Source organism: Pieris napi, chromosome 19 (genome assembly GCF_905475465.1).
Source record: "Pieris napi chromosome 19, ilPieNapi1.2, whole genome shotgun sequence".
In the NCBI taxonomy this organism is placed as follows: Eukaryota; Metazoa; Arthropoda; class Insecta; order Lepidoptera; family Pieridae; genus Pieris; species Pieris napi.
Window position 1 is genome coordinate 6173048 of NC_062252.1, and position 23634 is coordinate 6196681.

At 34.5% G+C, this 23634-nt stretch overlaps 1 protein-coding gene across 2 annotated transcripts in view; it reads right to left on the reverse strand.

Annotated features, from left to right (window-relative positions):
* Positions 1-23634, reverse strand: part of LOC125059118 (phosphatidylinositol 4-phosphate 3-kinase C2 domain-containing subunit alpha) — a 38753-nt gene that overhangs the window by 11603 nt on the left and 3516 nt on the right. Inside the window, exons 4-23 of one of the 2 annotated variants that reach the window (XM_047663338.1) lie at positions 22561-23041; positions 20668-20743; positions 19140-19336; positions 18452-18542; positions 17652-17795; positions 17310-17398; positions 16274-16511; positions 15105-15277; positions 13922-14129; positions 12151-12355; positions 10363-10557; positions 9563-9681; positions 9138-9307; positions 7758-7924; positions 7104-7237; positions 6519-6607; positions 5812-5985; positions 4492-4649; positions 2924-3011; positions 2683-2812 (exon numbers count right to left, since the gene is read on the reverse strand). In XM_047663338.1, coding sequence (XP_047519294.1) covers positions 2683-2812; positions 2924-3011; positions 4492-4649; positions 5812-5985; positions 6519-6607; positions 7104-7237; positions 7758-7924; positions 9138-9307; positions 9563-9681; positions 10363-10557; positions 12151-12355; positions 13922-14129; positions 15105-15277; positions 16274-16511; positions 17310-17398; positions 17652-17795; positions 18452-18542; positions 19140-19336; positions 20668-20743; positions 22561-23041 — 3326 coding nt within the window. Of the gene's footprint in view, positions 1-2682; positions 2813-2923; positions 3012-4491; positions 4650-5811; positions 5986-6518; positions 6608-7103; positions 7238-7757; positions 7925-9137; positions 9308-9562; positions 9682-10362; positions 10558-12150; positions 12356-13921; positions 14130-15104; positions 15278-16273; positions 16512-17309; positions 17399-17651; positions 17796-18451; positions 18543-19139; positions 19337-20604; positions 20744-22560; positions 23042-23634 lie in introns of both variants that reach the window. The other variant, XM_047663337.1, reaches the window with a different exon arrangement.

Here is a 23634-nt window from a genome sequence, read left to right on the forward strand (position 1 = left end):
AAGTAGTTTTGCAATTTTAATTGATCGAACCACAAATTTCGGAGTTATCCCGAAAAAACACTTTTTCGGGTTTCTTTCGTTCACGATATCTCTCGAACGAATCAACCGCTTTTGACCAGCTTGGTGGCGATCGACGTGGTTTTTCAAGCTCAAAGGCGGATTAGTTTTTGAAGTTGATCGATAAAGAAACCACTTTAAAAAAAAAATTCTTATTTTTTAAAGATTTTCAAAATTTCTCAAAATCTATCGGTCCGAATCGGTTCAAATTCACAGGAAATGTAATTTTGAGGGAAATATTTAGAACGCCGTTTAGTAGATTCCGATCGGTTTAAGGAAATGTAGGCATCACGCAACTGCACGCATTTAACTTAATTGACGAATTTTTGTTATTTCGGCTTGCGGAAGTCGTCAGATTATACAGGGTGGCCAAAAAGTCGTGGATCAAACGCAAATAGGGGATAGATGAGGTCATCAGCGGCAAAAAATTGTTCTACGGGAGGTCTCTAAGGTCAACGCCTGCAGAGCTATGATTGATTTTGGTTTTTATATGAAAATTGACTTTTTTTTACTAATTCTTCTTAAAATTCGAAAATATCTACATCCTGTATCTTTTTCATAATATCCACTAGATTAGTACTGATGAGTTCTTGCGTTAGACATACTATTTATAGTTGTTTATTGAGTGTATTGAAGATAATATTAAGTTATATGATATGAATTTTTTTCAAATCAAAACTTTTTGTTTATTTCGGACCCCACTGTGAAAAAAAATTACTCTACCGAAAAGTGACCCTGTATTACAAGTTTTGGCGCATTTAATATGGATTCTGAAAAGGTATTACACATGGCCATGAGTCGCTCTAATATCTTTCTAGGGAGAATTACAAACAACGATTGTGAAATAATAATTGTATTAAAACAATTATTTCTCAATGGTTGTTTGTAGGCAACAAAATATTTTACAATAAAATATGCTCAAAATTCCTGACTTTGACCATAATACTTAACCTGCATCGTCTAATCAAATTCCTACGTAACCCTACAGACATCTGTCCAATTTTTTGAATCTAGTCCGATTCACACAGTACTGGTCACAGGTAGGTAAATAATCTATCATAAGTCCGAATCGTTGTTGTTTTTTCGTCCTAGAAAGATATTAGAGAGACTCATGGCCATGTGTAATACCTTTTCAGAATCCATATTAAATGCGCCAAAACTTGTAATATAGGGTCACTTTTCGGTAGAGTAATTTTTTTTCACAGTGGGGTCCGAAATAAACAAAAAGTTTTGATTTGAAAAAAATTTATATCGTATAACTTAATATTATCTTCAATACACTCAATAAACAACTATAAATAGTATGTCTAACGCAAGAACTCATCAGTACCAATCTAGTGGATATTATGAAAAAGATACAGGATGTAGATATTTTCGAATTTTAAGAAGAATTAGTAAAAAAAAGTCAATTTTCATATAAAAACCAAAATCAATCATAACTCTGCAGGCGTTGACCTTAGAGACCTCCCGTAGAACAATTTTTTGCCGCTGATGACCTCATCTATCCCCTATTTGCGTTTGATCCACGACTTTTTGGCCACCCTGTATATTTTTCATTATTCTTGAATTATTTCCTTCAAAATAAAAAAAAATTAGCTACGCTCGAGAATGTCGAGATGACGTTTTTTTTTTACAACTTTGTTGCCCTCCCCTTTTCTTCCGTCACTCTCAAATTGTCAGATTAGTGGAATATACACTTTTTAGGATGTAATTAACTCACCCTACCTTAATCTGACGCGCTCGGGAATTTCTGATGGTCAATTTTTTTTTACTAATCTGATCCTGTCTCCTTCACGGGCGGCCTTATTTATGGGCCTCATATTTTGTGGAGGTACTTAACCGGGTACAAGGTATCCCCCTATATATTAATCTGCCGCGCTTTAGTAAATCCCGAAATCCCCTCTTGGGCTCCCCTACCACAAAGTACACATGTCAGAAGTGAAACTTCTTTGGCAAACTCTTGTTCATATTATTTCTTCGATAATAAAAACACGTCGCATTTTAATTTACAATTCATCATTTGAGAATTCAGTAAATTATTTTGTATAAAATATAAAATAATATTCTATATATATCAAAATGTTATGTTGGTTTGTGTACGCTTCAAAAACTTAAAAAGTATATACTTAAAGGTTTTTTGTTTTTTAATTTTTTTTTCCCAATTTTTAATTTTAAAAATAAAATTTCTAAGGTAATTCGCCCTTCTCACTCTCCGTCTCAATCGCTTTCTCCCTTTTCTTCGACAAAAAACGTTGCATATATTCGTGACGCCTAAAAATTTTACCCTCATGCGCCTAAAAATGTTTTACTTCAAAAATCTGATTTACTTTGCATGCTCACTGCAAGCCGTTATATAATGTTGTATGGCATTTTATGTTTCATAATCATAGAAACTATAATAATTATTAAATTAAAAAAAAAAATTATGTTTTTAATTTCAATTTATCCTTATACTCATACAGTTGTTATAAAGTAGTAGTTTTAAATTGTTAGTGCTATGTCACGTTTATTTCTATTGAGTGTGATAAGGACAAAAAATTATACGAACAAGGGAGTTACGTATTGGGGTTTTTAGTATTAAGGGAGTCTAAATTTGACCCTTAGAGAAATAGTTATATTACAAACCTCTTTTATTACTGGTAGGAAGCGCTTGAAATGTGACAATCCTGAGATCGAGACCAGCATTAAGCCACAGACTATCCATCACTTTGATCACTTGTAACACTAACGCGTCTTGTCTGAGATCATCACCGACCTAAAAAAAACTAGTTTAAGTTAATTACATTCAGCCTAATTATATTTTTTTACTCTTAGCAGGCATTAGAAAAATTGCATAAATATTATAAAAAATACATTTTTTTTGTACCTTGAACATGGCAGGTACAACTGCGTTGTCTACACCGATGAAGTTGATTTTTAATGGCAACGTATTAGATGAGAAGTACGAACACGACCTGAAATTTATAAATATATTTATTTTAGCATTGGCCAGGAGCCGAGTAAAAGCAGAGCCTGATTTGGGGCGAAATTATGTAAAAAAAATATGTTTATTATGGAACATAAGATACAGGTATCACTCAAACTCAAACTCAAAATGTCTTTATTCATGTAGGTAAACAATTACACTTATGAATTGTCAAGTTAAATTAATTGTAAATTTACATTTACTACCAGTTCGCAAGTCAAGGGCGTAGAGCGGGCAAGAAGAACTGGCAAAAAACTTTCCGCCACTCTTAATCGCTAAGTTTTGAGTCATACAAATTGTTTGAACTGGAGCAAATCAATCCCAAGGATTAGGATCATTTAAGTATGCCTAAACTTTATAAAAAGCTTTATTGATTAATTTCCGTTTAAGGAGGGCTTTGAATTTATTTAGTGATAATTCTCTAATTTAGCTTGGGAGTTTGTTGTAAAAACGCTTATTGCAGTTCATTAAATTTGAATTTGTAGGCATCCCTACTCATCGGCAAAGAAGATAGGGTGTAGGCCGGAAGAAAAAGCCGGTGGAAAAAACTCGGTACTCTTTTAAAACAGCAAATCATCAAACAACACTTATTTTAAAACAAATATCGCAAATTAATTAGAAGCAGCCTGTCTAGCACTAGTCCCAGGCCCTTTTATCAACTAGATAATCGTTAATTTTATAGTAATTAACTATGATTAATGATTATGGCACACTAAATATAGTTATGCAAATTGGCTAGTTCATAAATATTTAGATATAATAAAGTCTATTGCAGAAATAAATTTGTTTTAAAGTATTGCGAAATAAACTTCGTTTAATGATAATCCACGATGACATCTTGAATTTGACTTGAATGAATTTAAAAAGCCATTTGAAGAAATTAGTTCCAAAAGTTTTCCGTAATATGGCGAGATTTATTTTATTGATTGGTTTATTAACCAATCTAATATTGTTGTATATCTTCTCTGGACATATTAAAAAATAAAATAATAACAATTTTTTTATCATTATTACAGCATTTACAAAACGGAGAGGAAATATACGTTTAAGAAACGATGACAATATTGTCTTGAAAAAGTCCTTCATATTTAATTATGTTTCTGTTAAAGTTCTGTAGTGTATTTTTTTTATTTATTTATTGACCCCCCCCCCCCCTTTAACACGCCGTAACTTTTTTCTGTACCCAAGTATAGTAAAACGTTTCGTGACCACCTAGTGACTCTTTATACCTAAAAGTTAGCATTAAAGTGTATAAGTACTGAAAAGTCGAAAATAATATTAACAATAACGGCTTAATTCAATCTCCGCCCGCATCGTAACGTTGTACAAAAGGAAAAATTCGTTACGTAATACTTGAACGCTCCCTAACTGTATTTTAACTCCTGTTTTGCGTTATTGTGAATCAAAATCCACACTTAAATTACAATGTTTATAAAAAAAATTGCGCCAAACGTTGTATAAATACTCACTTAATATCGATATCGTGAACATAACGATGTAATGCGAAAGGCAACGCAGCAGATTCTTGACGCAAAAATGTCGCCAGTTTCTCTCCTCCCATATATAAAGCTCGCTGTCTAAGGTTTTCTTTGGCGCATTTTACTGACATCGCTACTTCTGATACATTCTGAAAATATATTACATATATACAAGCAGACCGGCCAAGCGTTGCTGTGGCTAAGGTTTTAGTTATATTACATAGTAGTAACCTATTCAAGGGAAAAGGTAGGAGAACACCAGTCATGGGGACCACCATGCTTTTTTGGTGGTTATGCCATTAAATTGTAGCTTAATTGAAACGTTGGTACTTTCAACACAGCGCCATCTGTTAGAATTATGACTATCAAATAATAAACAAATATTTTGCAATAAAATAATATTGCGGGTATAAATTGAGATGTAAGCTATCCTATCTTTTAAGTTGGATCAAACTGCACACGGTGTGCAAATTTGATTGAAATCGGTTCGGTAGTTTAGGAGTCCATAGCGGACAAAAAACGTGACACGTAATTTATATATATTTAGATTACCTTTCTCAATTAAAATTATATATTGCTTATGCAGTATTTGATCTGGCAGCCCTCACTTAGGTCACGGGATAGTAAAATAGTTTCCAAGTCAGAGAAATAAAACTCTATAAAACATGACGAGTAAAGTATTTAAATCGCAAGTGAGCAGTGTTGGCCTAGTGGCGTGCGACTCTCATACCTGAGGTCGAAGGTTCGATCCCCGGCTGTTCACCAATGGACTTTCTTTATATGTGCGCATTTAACATTTACTCCAACGGTGAAGGAAAACATCGTGAAGAAACCGACATGTCTTAGACCCAAAAAGTCGACGGCGTGTGTCAGGCACTGGAGGCTGAACACCTACTTGCCTATTAGATTTAAAAATGATCATGAAACAGATTCAGAAATCTGAGGCCAAGACCTAAAGAGATTGTAGCGCCACTGATTGTTTTTTTTTATATTTAAATCGTAACTTTAAAGGCATGAGTAGAGATGTATAGCTTTGTATGGCATGATAAATAAATAAAAAGGCACAAGCCTTCTTAGAGGATAAAAAGCAATTACACTTAATACATTTTGGAAAAAATGGTGGTACTAACCAGTCCAATCCGTTTATCTACCCGTGGTCTATGAAAAATTAAATTATCTCTTTCATATAAAACTCTAAAAAATTATGTTCCGGCTCGAAGGACAAAGTATATACGTACTCGCCGGTGTACGTTGATTGTATGAAAATGATGATAGCTCAAAACATCGACAGTGTCATCTTCTTTTCATTACCTTAACAAGCATCTGCTGCCTCAACAGGGTGTCCCTAAGTGCGTCTCCACAAACAGCAAGCAAAGCTTTCAGCACCATCCTGTATCTCCAAGCACTTGTAATACTCGCGTCTGGAGATTCACCATCACTGCCGTTCTCTTCTAGACTTATTCCCAAAAATTCTTCACTTGATGCCTGAAAGTAAATATTATTCATTTATAAGTTTAGACAAACATGACATAAAATAGATTCAATGACAAACTAAAAAAAAATTTCTCTCCGAAAAAATTAATTCAAATTAAAATCATAAAAGATTTTTGAAGTTATACTTGTTTAAGCGCGTTATGAAAAATAGATGAGAGTGAAATTTTAAGATGCGCGCGCACCGTGACACAAAATTAACAGAATGAAGTTGCCCACGGAGGTGCTACGGCATTGGACATAATTTAAAAACAACATTCGAGTAATAATAAAATTTATGTTACACTTAATGTAAGAGAATAATAATCAATATTTATTTATTTAATTTTTCAAATGTAAACTGAACTTTATTGACTATAATGACTACTTTTCCAGTCTTTCATTATTTAATTGTAATTAATTATTTGAATGCAATCAAAAACTATTTTTAATAATGCCAAAGAAGTATAACTTCTTACGCGCGTACATAAGTACACGCACCCTTTTTTTTTAAATTAAAAACAGTATTAAAAAGTGGTTGTTATTACCTGTGGCACATTAGGTAACGAGTGGACCAAAAGCCAAAACAGTTTGTGTGCGATTCCTGGTGACGACAAAGCTCTTGACAATAGTACCTCTGAAAACAATAGGATAGTCCTTAAAATCCTCCTTTTTTATAATAAGGTTCACAAGAAACCCATTAAGTTTTGTAGATCAAACAAAAAACTTAAAAAGAATCCATAATATACGCAGGATCTTCATACCTCGATAATGGTTGCAGATTTAGAAACATTATGTAAAAAAAACCTTGGCGATCTAAGAGTGGACATTAATTTTTTTAATGACGTTCATAAGTGTCTATTAAGTAAAAATAATTATTTTTAAATAATTTTTTTATAGTTTAATACATTTAATACATTTTAGTACATTTTGGAGTCAGCTTATTTTAAATTGTATAACTCATAATATTTGCCTTGCCTTTGTTTACGAAAATACTTTTTTATAATTGTCTTAAGATATATCATATCATATACCGTCGCTGTAGAATGATAACCTCGTATGTCCAGAGAACCAAACTTACAGGAAACGAAAAAATATTTTATATCCATTTTCATAGCAAAGTGAATATTTACCAGCTAAAGTACTACACTCGTACGTCTCGTAACGAAGCGCCTGCGCAAGTTGTGGAAGAACTCTTATAAAATCATCGTCAGACATGCCTTGTATCATCTCACCGGCTAATTTGCGAACTGCCAGGTCGGGGAAACTGAAATTTTATTAAATTAATCAAATTTTTTTTTAAATCTCTTCACCAGAGTTATGTAACCTAACAATAGTTAAGTTACATAATATATAAAATACCAATTAACAGTGCTTTCGTGAAATTAATTTTCAGGCTTTACAGGTAATTTCTCTTGAGTAGTCTTGGGGAGCGTTCAAGTATTACGTGACGAATTTGGGGGGGGGTCTTTTTGTAAAACGTTAAAGATAACTTTTAACTATAAAGAGTCACTAGGTGATCAAGAAACGTTTTACTACACTTGGGTACAGAAAAACGTTACGGCGCGTAACATGGGGGGGGGGGGTCCCCAATAATCTCCAAATATTACGTGACGTAATACTTGAACGCTTGCTTGCTTGTTTCTTTTTTTATTTCTCTAAGTAAACACTGCTTGTTTTATATATATTATTATATTATGTCATATTTTGTATATATCATGTTTTGAGAATTAACATACTCAAATCCATTAAAAGTTCATTTTAGATATTAAATATTTTAGTCTTACCAAGGTAGAAGAAGATGCATGGCGTTAAGTGGTGATGGTTTCTCCCACAACTGCATCAGACCTATCAATTGAGCTCTCTGTTCTCCTGCCCAGTTGGTCGCAGCTAATAAAACCAGTGGCAAGGCACCAGGGAGCTCAACTAAATACTGCCTTTTTTCCCACATTATCTAAAAAAATATTTATTTATACTAGTTTCAACAAAATAATTTATCAGCCCTGCGATTCTGTAACTCACTTTTCGAACTCACTCAGCGGTTTTCGCATCGGCGGTCGCTCTCAAATCAGTCGTGAATCAGTCATTTTATGATTTGGCATTCTGATAAACAATAAAGTACAAGCTCCCACCTTTTCAGAATGCCAAATCATAAAATGACTGCTTCACGACTGATTTGAGAGCGACCGCCGATGCGAAAACCGCTGTGTGAGTTCAAAAAGTGAGTTACAGAATCGCAGGGCTGATCTATATATATTTTTTTTAAATATAATGGATTTTAAAAGAAAACACAACAGTGTCGCTTTATACGTAAGAAATATAATTTTAAAATTCATACAAAATTAAAGAGCCGTGTTGGCCTGGTGGCTTCAGCATGTGACTCTCATCCCTGAGGTCGTAGGTTCGATCCCCGGCTGTGCAATGGACTTTCTTTCTATGTGCGCATTTAAAATTCGCTCGAATGGTGAAGGAAAACATCGTGAGGAAACCAGCTTGACCCAAAAAACTCAACGGCGTGTGTCAGGCACAGAAGGCTGATCACCAACTTGCCTATTAGATAAACAAATGATCATGAAACAGATACAGAAATCTGAGACCCTGACCTAAAAAGGTTGTAACTCCATTATTGATTTATACAAAATAATAAGTATAGTATCTGTAGGTGTTTTTTTTAATATTGTTTTATATTAATTAGGGTTGCCTGGAAGAAATCGCTTGTTAGTTATTAGGCCGCCTGTTGCCTAATAACTAATGTAACCTTTTTGAGGTTATACTTCTTTAGGCGCGTTATGAAAAATTGATGAGAGTGAGTTAACGATGCGCGCGCATCGTGACACAAAATTAACAGAATGAAGTTGCCCACGGAAGATGCTACGGCATTGGACATAATTTAAAAACAACATTCGAATAATAATAGAATTTATGTTACACTTAATGTAGGAGAATAATAATAAATATTTTTTTATTTAATTTTCAAATGTAAACTGAACTTTATTGACTATAATGACTCCTTTTCCAGTCTTTGATTATTTAATTGTAATTAATTATTTGCATGCAATCAAAAACTAGTTTTAATAATTCCAAAGAAGTATAACTTCTTACGCGCGTACATGAGTACACGCACCCTTTTTTTGGTATAAGGTAACGAAGCGTTAGAGTGTTCTCACCTCCCTACATTCGATGGGCATCCTCTGATAAGCCCCCTGTTCAGTCAGATGGAGCAACTGCGACTGAGTGTGACCGTCGAGGGACTCAAACGATGGTAAATCCTTAACTGATATGGATTTCTCTTCCGCTTCCACCCATTTCACACCCAAACGGTTGTATGAAGGGATTTCTGTGTAGATATTATATATTAAAGTTTCAAAGGGTAGTTTTCGTGTTTAACACACATACAAAGATTTTTTTGAACTCTTGAAATGATAAGGATATGTGCAATTTGCAAATCAATTTAAATAAAAATATTTTTAAACAAAACAATACTATTTTACTTAACAGGCAAGCAAGTTATCAAATCAGTATCCATCATATCCAGTATTCAGTAGCCCAAATTTTTACAAAAAAATCCTAAAACCGAATCCGTTATACTAACCGATATTAAGAAGAGGGTAGGGCGAGGGGGGTGAGGCGGCGGGATGCGGGGCCGGGCCGAGCCTTCTATCGCAGCAGCTGGGCCACAAGGGAAGCACGTAGCTACCAGACATTAGCATGCTGGAAACAGGTATTATTTGTATTTTGACGTGACAACGTCTAACAATTCGATGGAACCGGCTGCACGCACAATCGTGACGCATGCGGCATTACCTCGCTCTGAAGCGTTCCATTTAAGGCTTGAAGTGCAAGCGAGAGCGCGGAACGAGCGACAAAGAGGCACAATCGGCCTCCGCGTTCGGCAGCGTTCGAAATATTTATTGTATATAAAGTTTATATCGTACTATAATATATATTAATCGATCAATTCAATTGTGATTTACCTCCTTCTCTATATCCATACAAAATATCTATCAAACAAATAAAATTAAAATTTTCTTTTGAAAAATGCAACCATTCCATCAGTATTTTCTTGTTACGTTATGACGTTGTCACGTTTAACTATCGTCAGTTAATCGACTTTACAGACAACCTATTATTGAAGTGAAAACTTCTTTAGCGGCGTTGTATACTTTTTTTGGAATGGGTAAAAAATATTAAATTCGCGTCAGGACACGTGACCTGATCGAAAATTCGTAAGACGGATGGAGAGTGGACAGCTGGCGCGGCGTATTATAACTGCATAAGTTGATAAAACATGCTATGCCATAAGTTTACCGCAGCAGTCCCCGAGTGCCACACTTTTTTTTTTTACTTATAGATGGAAAATAAGACACATTTATGGTACAAAATTAGCCTCACCCATCATAGTCAAACATCTGTATAGCCGCCCATCCTAGTTCCGTTTGTACATATTGTACATCTCCAACAGCGCTACCTTCTTGTACGTTCGCCTCTGGCTCGTGCGAGTCCGTCCGCTGCGTACGACCGTATAACGTCAGTACTAGACGCGATTCACGAGGAAGGGAATAGATTGGCATGTCTTCCATGTTTAACCTGAAATATATGCAAATGTTCTAGCCGTTTCAGCAGGAGAATCACAATACCTGCTGGTACAGTGAAGGAAAACATTGTATAAGTGTGTCCTTCACAAATGGTTTATCTACAAGTAAAACAATAGTTAATTGCCAATGCTCAGACTTTACTACATTAAGAGTCTGTTTCACAATGTATGGATAAAGTACCAAATAGTTATGCAATACATAAATTATTTGGAAGATAAATTGTGCTATTTGACACTTCATCGGACTCATAACTTAAGATGGATTTTATGTGACCAATAGCGCTATCTGACAGTCGTGAAACGCAACAATTGTGTTTATCCTACCAATAAGTAATAAATAGCTAATTTGGAACTTATGTAGAACTTATCCGTACATTGTGAAACAGACCTTTACTATAATTAAATAACCATACTAATATTACAAATAGAATTTAGCATTGAATAGACTCCAAAACTACTGGACCGTTTTGAAAAATTCTTACACCATTAGAATCCTTTATTTTCCCAAATGAACACAGGCTATCGAATATTTTCAAAAATGTTGGGGATCCATATGAAAACTTCGATAATGTAATCCAATATGTAAAAAAATCCTTATATCGCGTACGCTGCGAGAACTATTGACAATAGAGCAAAATGATTGACTACAGTTTTGTAGAACACACCAATATCTACAAAAAACTCCACGATACCACATGTCTATTATATATTTAACTAGGAGACCAGCCAAGCGTTGCTGTGGCTAAGGTTATTGTTATATTACATAGTAGCAAACTATTCAAGGGAAACGGTAGGAGAACACCAGTCATGGGGACCACCATGCTTTTTTGGTGGTTATGCCATTAAATTGTAGCCTATTTGAAACGTTGGTACTTTCAATACAGCGCCATCTGTTAGAATTGTGACTATCAAATAATAAACAAATATTTTGCGATAAAATATTGATATCGGTTCGGTAGTTTAGGAATCCATAGCGGACAAACAACGTGACACGTAATTTATATCTATTAAGATTAATAAATATCCAGTCCTGCGAAGCCAGGACTGAACGCTATGTATAAGTTATGTATACCTTTGTGTCTTACTTTGACGTTGTTCACATATATATACCGTATACCTATACGTTAGATTTACTGAATTTGATAACCTTAAGAAAAAATGTTGTACACGTGTATTTTAAACGAATAGTTCTAGTTTTTACACGCTTTATATTAGCTTCACCTGTATGTATGTATGTATGTATGTATGTATGTATGTAACCGACTCCTTCGGACTCGATTTTGACCCACTTTTAACGGACAGATTTAACTAAACTTTGGGCACCTGTCAAAGATCGATGACAATGCAATAATCCGAAAAAAAAAAAAAAAAAAATAAAAAATAAATAATAGTTTAAAAAACTAGAACACACGCTTTTAAAGCACATCTCTCTGTGCCATATTTTTCGTCTATCGAGCAACCCACGCTTTTTCATGTTCATTACCATTTTCAGCCTTAATTTGGAATTATTTTTCACTTTTTAGTTTGATGTGCTTTAAAAGCGTGTGTTCTAGTTTTTTTAAACTATTATTTTTTATCTTACTTACCATATATCAAATATGATGCGCGGATAGAAGCCACCGTTTTCAATTCCAGAAGTGTGAGTGAGATGTAAGGTCTTGAGCGGTCTTGTGCCGTAGTATATTTGTGCGTGAAATAGGAATTCGTCATGGTTCCAACAGTGGGGTAGACAATGCACTGCTTCGATGCAGAATAATGTCGTTTCGGTTATTGTATCTGCTGGTACGGCTTCTACAAAAAAAGTGCGTGCGTACATTATATAAATAAATAATATAATATACACATTATATAAATAAATAAAAAATCTGCGTTTACTGCACAAGACGTTATACGATAGAATTGCCATCTAAAGTTCTAAAATGGAACTACTAAACGAATGCATCAACCAATAGCGTGTATTTTTTCTCGATCTCCCTTACTCTCTCTCTCAATCATTCTCACTATAGTTCTCTCCCACTGTGCGTGATGCGACGTTCGCTCTATCTCACTCTCTCCCGCAATCTTTCTCACTTGCTTGCTCCCTACTCTTGCTCCATGGCTATTTACTTCATGCTACGTTTGCCCTGTCTCACTCTCTCTCAATCGCTCTCTCCCTTTTCTTCGACAAAAACGCTGCACATCGTCGTGATGCTTATATTATTATTATTGCGTTTCATCCGTAAACATTTTACCCTCATTTGTGTCAAGTGAAACTTCAAAAATATTCATCAAAAAAAATCAGCGTGTGTTCAGTGCATAGAATATTTTTAACGACACTTAAATTTTGAAATATAAATGGGAAATAAATTGCCTTAATATACAACAAAGATAGTTAAAACTGTAATAATAATAATAATCAGTGGCGCTACAACCTCTTTAGGTCTTGACCTCAGATTTCTAAATCTGTTACATGATCATTTTTTTAAAATCTAATAGACATATAGATAGAATATAAATCTAATAGTTTTCCTTCACCATTCGTGCAAACGTTAAATGCACACATAGAAAGAAAGTCCATTGGTGCACAGCCGGGGATCGAACCCACGACCTCAGGGATGAGAGTCGCACGCTAAAGCCACTAGGCCAATACTGCTCTGCAAAACTGCAGTTAAAACTTAAGTACTTCATAAAGTATCCAGTTGGATAACTCGGATACATGAAATCCAAGAACACAGTTCGTTTTTGGTCTGGCGAAATATTCTTCGTATATAATTTGGATTCAACCGGAACTTGACTGTTATGGGTACATACATTCTTTTTAATTTAATAATATGTTACCAGACCGAGATTGAACGGTATTAAAGTGTAATTGCTTTGTTTCTATAATCTATGTTAATAAATCTTTTTGGCAAGGGAAAATTTTCTTTAAAAATACATCAGGGTCTAAATTTCAATAGCAAATTTGTTGTTGATTTGTCTAGTCTCACTCAACTTGTCTCCATTTTTCGCCTCGATACAAGTTTACTATACAATAAAGTAAAATTTAGATCAAAGCGTTAAAATGTACCACTTACTACTCATTAATGACGGCTCATTGGTCTAGTGGTTAGTACCCCTGACTGCAAATCCATGGGTCCCGGGTTCGATCCCCGGCTGAGACATACATCGATGTGATGAGCATTTGGTGTTGTGCTTAGGTCATGGGTGTTTAAATATATATTTATATGTATATCTATATATATAAGTATGTATATCCGTTGCCTAGTACCCATAACACAAGCTTCACCAGCTTAGCATGGGACTAGGTCAATCGGTGTGAATTGTCCAATAAAAAATAAATAAAAACTATTTAATTTAAAAATAAAATATATATCTTACTTGATGGATCAGGCGTCATTATAGGAGAATCTGGTAATCTGAAGTCCAACAAACTGCTCCTAGTATAGAGTGCCAGCAATCCCCTAACAGCATCCCGAACGCGTACGCACTGTTGAACGAGCGTTTCGCGCACGTTAGCCGCGCGTACAGATACGGAACAGTATGGACCGTTGTCTGACTGGATTTCAGGACGCACTGCGCCTGTTACCTTTAAAAAAAATTAAACTTAATACTTTTCTAAGCGATTTTTTAGGACAAGAAGGGTATACAATAAGCGAGCATGTAGGCAAGACACTAAATTATTTCTTAATGTTAGTATGATCCGAAAATATATCTGAATGCAGTTCTCTTAATCTTAATACACGGAACAAACGCAGGCTGCAATTTCCCCGTACTAGACTATCTAAAGTTAGTAATTCTTTTTTGGGGAAAGGGATACTCTTCTTTAATAAAATCCCAGAGGCTCTTTTATCACTGCCTTTCAATAAATTTAAGAAATGTATTAAAGAAAAGCTGTGTAAAAAGGCTTACTATAAAGTCAACGATTATCTAGTTGATAAAAGGGCCTGGGACTAGTGCTAGACACGCTACCTCTAATTAATTTGCGATATTTGTTTTAAAATAAGTGTTGTTTGATGATTTGCTATTTTAAAAGAGTACCGAGAGTTTTTTACGCCGGCTTTTTCTCTCGGCCTACACCCTCTGTCTTCTTTGCCGATGAGTAGGGATGCCTACAAATTCAAATTTAATGACGTGGAATAAGTGATACATGTATCTTATGTTCCATAATAAACATATTTTTTTTTTTTATTTTCATCTTACTCTGATTCTGGACACACTTTATGGTGTCTATCACAAATTTTATGCAGAGTAAAATATTCCGTAGTAAAAAGCAATCTTCTTCCTATCCGGTGCAATGACAGAGCGGTCGTAATCGCTATGAAATGGTAATAGAAGGGGCAGATGTGATGCGCTTCACGACGCTTTGTTTTAAGATATTTTTTGAGTGTTTTCGAGATATTTCGGGTATATATCACCATCATGATCCATCACCTACCAATGACAATCAACAAAAAATTTGAAAAAAAAAGTCTATGAATTTTACATTGTCAGAAAGCTGGCGAATTCCTTGTCTGCCTTTAAAAATTCAGTTTTTCAGGAAACATTATTTTTCAACCCATACCTGTGCAGTACAAGCTTGAGCGAACGCGTTCAACGTATGCGTGACGTGCAACGTCTCAAGTCCACCTGCGAGCGCGCATATCGCTTTTACAGCTTGAAACACGCCATTTGGCGAACAACAGCCTTCAGCGCCTACCACACCCACTGCCCGGGATAATTCTCCTTCTAAGGTCTCTGAAACATTTACTAGGTTAATTCTGAGATCAAGAAGTTATCATTTTCTAAAACCAACGATTTATATATATAACGCATTTCATTAAAATCCGTTAATTTTAATAATAGATAGCATGATACAATTCTCAACATTTATTATAAATTTCCTAACAATATAAAGGCGAGAAAAAAAACACGTGCATGCATTAGTTGTAATGTCGCTGATTTTTTAAGAAGTTTTGGCCCATCATTAGACTTTGACATAAATCTTTATTACATTTTAAAATCGTTTTATCTAACACTAGCCGTTTCGCGCCCGCTTTGCTGGACGAATTAAAATAAATTTTATGTTTCATTTTTTTTTTTTTTTTTCATTTTTTTATTATTCTTCTTTTTAACTTCCCGCTAAGAAAATTGAAATATTTCGAAAATCGAGTTTTTAACAGATGTTGACGTTTAGAGGTTCTAGGAAGCCTCCCCGTTTCCGCGGTGAAGTCCGTATGGATAAATTTTCATAAAAGTAAAACAGCAATAAAAAAATGAAGGAACGTTGGAATTTAATAAATAAATAGCCATAAACCATCTAGGAAAAATTTCGCATCGAATGGTGGTAGTTTCATGTCGATACGATGTCGATACGTGGTTTAGGCGTGATTGAGCCTCAAACGAAGACCATTTTCATTATATATATATATATAGATAGATAGATAGACAAGAGTGCAATTTACTTTAAATTGGGACAACCTGTCACCTCCAATCAACGACATACAAGGCAATACGTCTTTCAAAATAAAATGTAAAAGTTACCTTGAATCTTTTAAATTCTTATAAAGTGTGTTCATAAAAAAACTAATGTTTTTTTTTCAAAATCCAGCTTGAACACATCCTTAATAAGTACACGAATTTAAGAGTTCTAATTAACGATTTTTACTTCATTCTAGCTCTTCTATTATAAAGAAATGCGTAGACAATACACTGTTTACGAATAGTTTTTACAATGTAAAATAATACACCTACCTAGCAGAATAGACAAATTATCAAACGTCAACACGAGCGTCGCTCCTTGTACTGGTATCAAATCATCTAAAGTCAGATGCGTGTCCTTCGCGTCATCTCTTTCTGTCCTTGCTAGTGACGTATCTTTCCCCTCACTTAGGCACAGGCGTACGTCCTTTTCTAAGCGTACACATTCACGTATATAATCGTATTCGCTTAGTGAACTACCCGGCGTTAAGTATTCTTTGGCACCCCATACCTAGGATATTAAATATTACTTAAATTTGGGACAATTTAGAGCTACCCACCTTTGATTATCAACCTAGGCTAGCTACAGATTGATATCTCTAACACATGCTCGAACCTTATAAGAATATCTCTAACTCATATTCGAACTGTCAAAGAATATCTCTAACACATTGTCGAACTTTCAAAGAATATCTCTAACACATGCTCGAACTTTCAAAGAATATCTCTAACACATGTTCGAACTTTCAAAGAATATCTCTAACACATATTCAAACTGTCAAAGAATATCTCTTACACATACTCGAACTATCAAAGAATATCTCTAACACATGTTCGAACTTTCAAAGAATATTTCTAAGACATGCTCGAACTTTCAAAGAATATCTCTAACACATATTCAAACTGTCAAAGAATATCTCTAACACATATTCAAACTGTCAAAGAATATCTCTAACACATACTCGAACTATCAAAGAATATCTCTAACACATGTTCGAACTTTCAAAGAATATTTCTAAGACATGCTCGAACTTTCAAAGAATATCTCTAACACATGCTCGAACTTTCAAAGAATATGTCTAACACATGCTCGAACTTTCAAAGAATATCTCTAACACATGTTTCAACTTTCAAAGAATATCTCTAACACAGGATCGAACGTTCAAAGAATATCTTTAACACATGCTCGAACTTTCAAAGAAAATTTAGTCCAAAAAAATCAATATTGCGTGTGTTAGGCACTAAGACTAGTTCAAATAGTAGTTTACACCAGAACTATTTTTGTTATATTTCTAGCGTTATAACTTACCCTAAGCATATATCCTGACATATCCTCTCGAATATCTTCATCAAGAGAACACACTACTGTAAGGATTACATGATCTACTGTTGACTCCGCTGAAAATAGAAGAATTTCTCTTTATATCACAGCGGAAATACAATTAGACAGATTGTACTAGAGTGTACTTAGAGACAAGGGGTACTTTGGTACACAGTGTGCCGACTTAATGATTGCGAATAAAGGAATTATTATTAATCAATTATAATTGCCTTCATTCTGAGAGAGAATTAATATTAATACATATCAATTTAAATGAGGTTTTCCTATTAAGAAAGTTAAAAATGTCTCCTGAAAAGATTTCATACATACCATCAGAAGTGAATGTGATGGGTTCATCCGTGTGTGAGTTATAGACTAGAATCTTTATACTGGTATTGGGCGGGTATTTGCCACCCGACCGCCCGGCTATCACATGCCCTGGGTTGGTTTTATCATCGGTGTGTACAAACTTTTCTGTAAAACATTATTTCAATTAATTACAGTATCATGTAGTGTTACTATACGCTTTTGGAACATTTATTGTCTGTCAGACCCTTCAAAAATTGTTGTGCTATGTCTCTATAGAAGTTAAGAAATTTTACAAACATGTCCCGGTCGGACAAGAGATTCATTGATTTATTTTGAAAATGCTAACCACCGCCTATGGACCTTCGTATGTGTTGCTGACCTTTGAGGGAATGACCTCTTTTCTAGAAGGCTACTAAGTCAGCTGGTTCCACAAATACCTATTGATTCTAATAAATAAAATAATAATATATTAGCATCTCTGTTCGACCTTGTCTTATCAGACTGCAATCCCACCACCTGCTCATTAAAGTTAATTAAATACCCATTAAAAAAATTCGCTACGCAGACGACACAGTTCTGACTGTTTCATGAGTAGAAGACCTGCAAACATACGGAAAGTCTCATATCTCGGAAACGTTTTGCATCGTCCTTGATACGACTTGTTGCTACTTATAATGTTCGACAATATTCAAGGCAAGAGACGGGCTGGTAGGAGGAATAAACCGTGGTTTCGGAACGTAACGTAATTTAAACTAAATAATCTACAGAAATACGCAAGAAGAGTGATATAGTACTTCTAAAACGTATACATAAACACTTACTTCTAACATCTAAAACCATTTTCAAAAACGCCTTGTGCTCGCTGTCGTAATTTCTTGTGTGTATCTTCTCTATACAGTCGTATAGCTTATTCTGAAATAAAATCCATTACGGTTAAAAATACAAAACCTTTACTAATTGCTAGATTTCTGCAACTTTGTCTACATAGTCAGGACAAAATACCATTTCTTTACACTGAATAAAGATTAATTTAACTTTGGGCAGTAGTTGAGGAGTACATGCATAACATTCATGGAATAAATCCAGGTCGTTACAGGTCCTACGGACACATGGACTAGTAACAGTGAATATTACTTTATACAGAAAACGTAAACCACATCTCAATATATCTAGCGGACCCGACAGACATTGTTCTGCATATTTCAAGCGATTAGGATATTAAAAAAAGTATGAAAGTAATGACTCCAGCGCCATCTGCCGGGCTGATTTGTGAATCTAAACCATACGGGGCGCCACCCAAACGCATACAAAAAACAAAACAAAAATTGGTCCAGCCGTTTAAGAGGAGTTCGGTGACATACACACGTACAGTAGAATTATATAAATAAAGATGTGTGTATAGTCCGATTGAGTGAACTAGAAGAAGAAAGAAGAGAATATGATTATCAGTTCGGAAGGAAGGAATGGCCCATAACGTATAACGTTACTTTAAATTGCATTTATCTTTACCGTAGTCGGTCGTTTAACTGTTGGAGCAACACTTGGAATTGATTTTGGAGGTGGCGATGGCAACACCGTTTCTTTTTTATTTATGGTCCCATATATCGGGGCTTCTCGCAGCTCCGTCTCTCCGTACAAGAAATCCAAAGGATCGTAATCTTCGTACACGCTACGTACGCTTGACGACGGACTACCTGCTGCATAGTCTGTAGAGAAATGCCAATTAAAATACAAAGACGCTTTAACTTTTATAACATCATTTACTTTACCATAACCTCCAAATCAAGCTTTATAATGTATTTTAAAATCGATATTAACACAAGGAAAACATGTGATTTCAATTTGTTTAAGTCTTGCAATGAAGGTTATGGTAGAATCTCAGTATTCTTTATGGAAAGTAACTAAATGTTTGTTAAACAACTACATTTCATGATTATTGTAAATGAAATATCGACAACACAACAATATAGATGGAACTCAAGTAACAATCTAATGTATTGATTGATATACAAAAATACAACACAAAAACAGTAGGTAAAAAGTTTAATCACTAAAACAGATAAAACCAATGAAAACTATGATTAGTACATAACATAAAATAACTACCATAATGGTTGAAACACAAATTATTTAAATGACAGCTAACCATGAAATTAGGACAATACAAGCGTGGTAAATGAGTAGTTCCCAAATTAAGACGATGGCAACCCAAAAAAAAGTAAGACTTACAGTGCGCGGATATTTAGTTTAAAAAACTATTTGACATATTCTGAAATGTCTAAAGAAATACTTGTTTAATGCGACACAAGAGAAAATAAGACTAAAAAAATATTCTAATTAAAAAAAAATTGTGCGTGTACTAGTGTACACACGTCAGAAGTGAAACCTCTTTATGACCTTATTTTTCGAAAAAATATGCAACTTTACAGAAATTGGTTAAATAAAGTTAAATTAGATAAAGTTTAACAAAAGGCTTTTATTATCATAGACATGAATACAAATACAATAATTTCATTTTACCTTATTACTACTAAGATTATTACAGATTTTCATTAATTGTAATAGAATTATTACTGTCATTGTTATTGTTATTATATATTTTTGTTATTAATGGCTTCGAATCTCCTCGGATCAACCGTGGTAGGGACAAGAAAAAGATGGCGCGTAACCGAAAATCGTGACGATTTGCTACAAAATTTCTCCCATACGTCGATAAAAAATTCATTCTAACGCCGATAAAGAAGTTTGACTTCAAAAAGCAACATGGCGCGTAACCGAAAAACGTGACGATTTGCTACAAAATTTCTCCCATACGTCGATAAAGAAGTTTGACTTCAAAAATACTCTACTCTCTGCAAATCTTTGTTACGTAATAGTATACTTTTCTTTCTACTTTTCGCTACGAAAGTAAACTGAAAAAAAAACAAATTAAAATTCTACACCAGGATACCCATAATGAGATGATCCCACTCACCCGAATGATTTTGCTCAGTTAAAAGCGGGTCAAAGGCCTCGAGCACACTGACTCTTACGCTACCTTGCGGCTTCAGGCCGAAGTCTATCAAGTTCTGGGATTTCGGTAAACTGCCTACTGTGTCCACTGCTTCGTTTGACTATGAAGAAACAATCTTATTAACTAATGTTTCGGATGGTTTTTACAATGCTTATATTAATGTCAATATATTTAAAATAAATATAGTTAAAAAAACTATAAAACACGCTTTTAAAGCACATCAAACTAAAAAGTGAAAAATAATTCCTAATTTAGGCTGAAAATGGAAAATTGGTTGATCGATCACAGAGCGCCCTACGCTTTTTCACAATAATACCAGTATTTTTTGTTCATTACCGCGTGTTTTATAGTTTTTTTAAACTATATTTATTTTCCACTTTTTAGTCCAAGCAGCAATACGTGTTGTCTCAAGTTAATCGTATTGCTTTGTGGACTTAAAAAAAATTTCATTGTTTTTTCGAGATAAACCTATGAAATTATTATATTGTTGCTGATTCTTTATAAGTGTACAAAATTTGAATTAAATCTGTCCGTTTAAAGTGGGTCAAAATCAAGTCCGAAGGAGTCGGTTACATACATACATACATACAGGTGAAGCTAATATAAAGCGTGTAAAAAAGGGGGCAAACGGGCAGGAGGCTCATCTAATGTTAAGTGATAGAGGCCGCCCAGGGACACTGCCGGCCTAGTAAGAATTGGTACGTTCTTTTGTCTTGAAGGAAGTCGAATTGGTTTGGAACTGCTTGGTTAGAGTAATAGCGCGTTTCGTTTGATTGCGATTGTGGAAGGAGCGGGGTGCTGCCCTGCGATTTTGTAACTCACTTCACGAACTCACACAGCGGTTTTCGCATCGGCGGTCGCTCTCAAATCAGTCGTGAAGCAGTCATTTTATGATTTGGCATTCTGATAAACAATAAACTACAAGCTCCCACCTTTTCAGAATGCCAAATCATAAAATGACTGCTTCACGACTGATTTCAGAGCGACCGCCGATGCGAAAACCGCTGTGTGAGTTCGTGAAGTGAGTTACAGAATCGCAGGGCTGTTCCGACACTTTGGTTTTAAATTCTCACCCCAAGCTAATTTTATAATAAATAAGTCATGTCTCTATCGTACGATAATTTTTGCTGACATTATTTTATTTGGATGCAATGCAAAATTTATTTTTAATAAAAAAAGAAATAGTGCGTTCAGTCTTTCCGCGGGGTAGAAGTGAAACTTCGTAATGTGGAAATAAAAATAGAAGTTTCACTTTTAAAAAAAATGAAATGGATTTATATAAGGGTTGCTCGGTTATGTGCTGTTGAAAACAACACGAAAACTTTAGAGATACTGTTGACCAACCACAAAATCTAGCGTTTGCTTTTAATATCGTACATATTTAAATCCCCCAGCATTGCTTTATCCGAAAATCGCAATAATATTGCTGAAAAAAACAGTTTTTGGCGATATTTTAATCAAGAAACTAAGATTTTTTATTGAAAGGCAGATTCTATAAAAAAACTCTCCATAGTTTCGCATACAGTATACGACCAATAGTCTTTGATTGACATAACCTTTACACATTTAAAGAAAAAACTTTTAAACCGGATTAAAGTTATGTATTATTATAAATTTTCAATTATTTAACATAATTTTAAATTTATCCGACGTTTCGCGTGCTTTACAGCGTGCGTGGTCACGGTGACTGAAGACAAAAGGTGTTGGATGTCAAAAAGTATCACAGCTGTAGAGAAAGTTGCATTATCTGTATTTATTTCCCCGGAGTTGGTATCAACTAAAAGATGGAGGGTTTTGGCAGAAACGTCGGATAAATTTAAAATTATGTTAAATAATTGTAAATTTATATACCATAACTTTAATCCGGTTAAAAAGTTTTTTCTTTAAAAGTATACGACCAATTTAATTTTGACCTACCTCAACGCTGACCTCCGAATTCCGAGCCTTTTGATCGTTGACTTGTGTATTATTATTTTCAATTTCCACTTTTTGTGCTGGTTTTGTGGGGTATGTGTGCATTTGACTTAATTGCGGGTAAATTGGCCGTGTCGGTCTTGTTATCATATTAGTTGTGTTGTAATTGTATTGAGACTGATATGGAATGTATGGAGCGGCCATTCTTGTTTGAGTATATGGTACTGTTGGTGCATAGGGGGTTTGGGGTGCTTGGGGCACATATGGAGGTGGCATTTCTTGCACTGGATAGTAAGGGTATGCGGTAGGCATGCCATAGGGTGTAGACGGAGGATATGGAGGTACCGGCATGTATGGAGTTGGATAATTGTAAGGGTACTGGCTACTAGGTGGGTAATTGTAGCCCGGCCTTTGATTATACTGATTGTTCATTGTGGCTTGTTCGGGGGTTGCAATTGTTAACTCTTCTGTTTGCTGACCCAATCTGAAAACATAAATAATAATAATTTCGGAAAGTAATTAATATGTTGTGTTGTATTAGTGGGCTGATCGGTTTTAGAGAAAGCATTGTGGGGTGCCATTGTCAAACCTAATTCGCTGTATTGCTGATGATTTTTCTTTTTTTTCTGCTTTAAGTGCCAAAAAATTTCTATAATTTTATTTTATTGTGTGCTTGTATTATCTTGTATATGTTTTAATTTTTAATTTCAATTTTTTTTTTTTGTGAAACTTATGTTTACTTTCATTGTCACACATTTTAGATGTAAGATTATGTTAAATAATTAGTAGATTTAGTACTGTGTGAGATTTAAGCTAAATAACTAAATAAATATGCATACATTAGTATGAATGTTCAACATATATGTAACTTTTTTGTAAGAAAACCATTTCTAAACTTTGCTCTTATTTTATTTAGTTAATTAGGTTTAGTCTAGCTTTTATATGTACATGTGTCGCAGAATCATTTAATAGAACATCTATGGAGATTTGTAAAATGGAGGAACATTACCAAATATGGAAAATAATTGTTATAGTATTTTATGTAATTGTCTTAGCCAAAACAGAACAAAACTACTT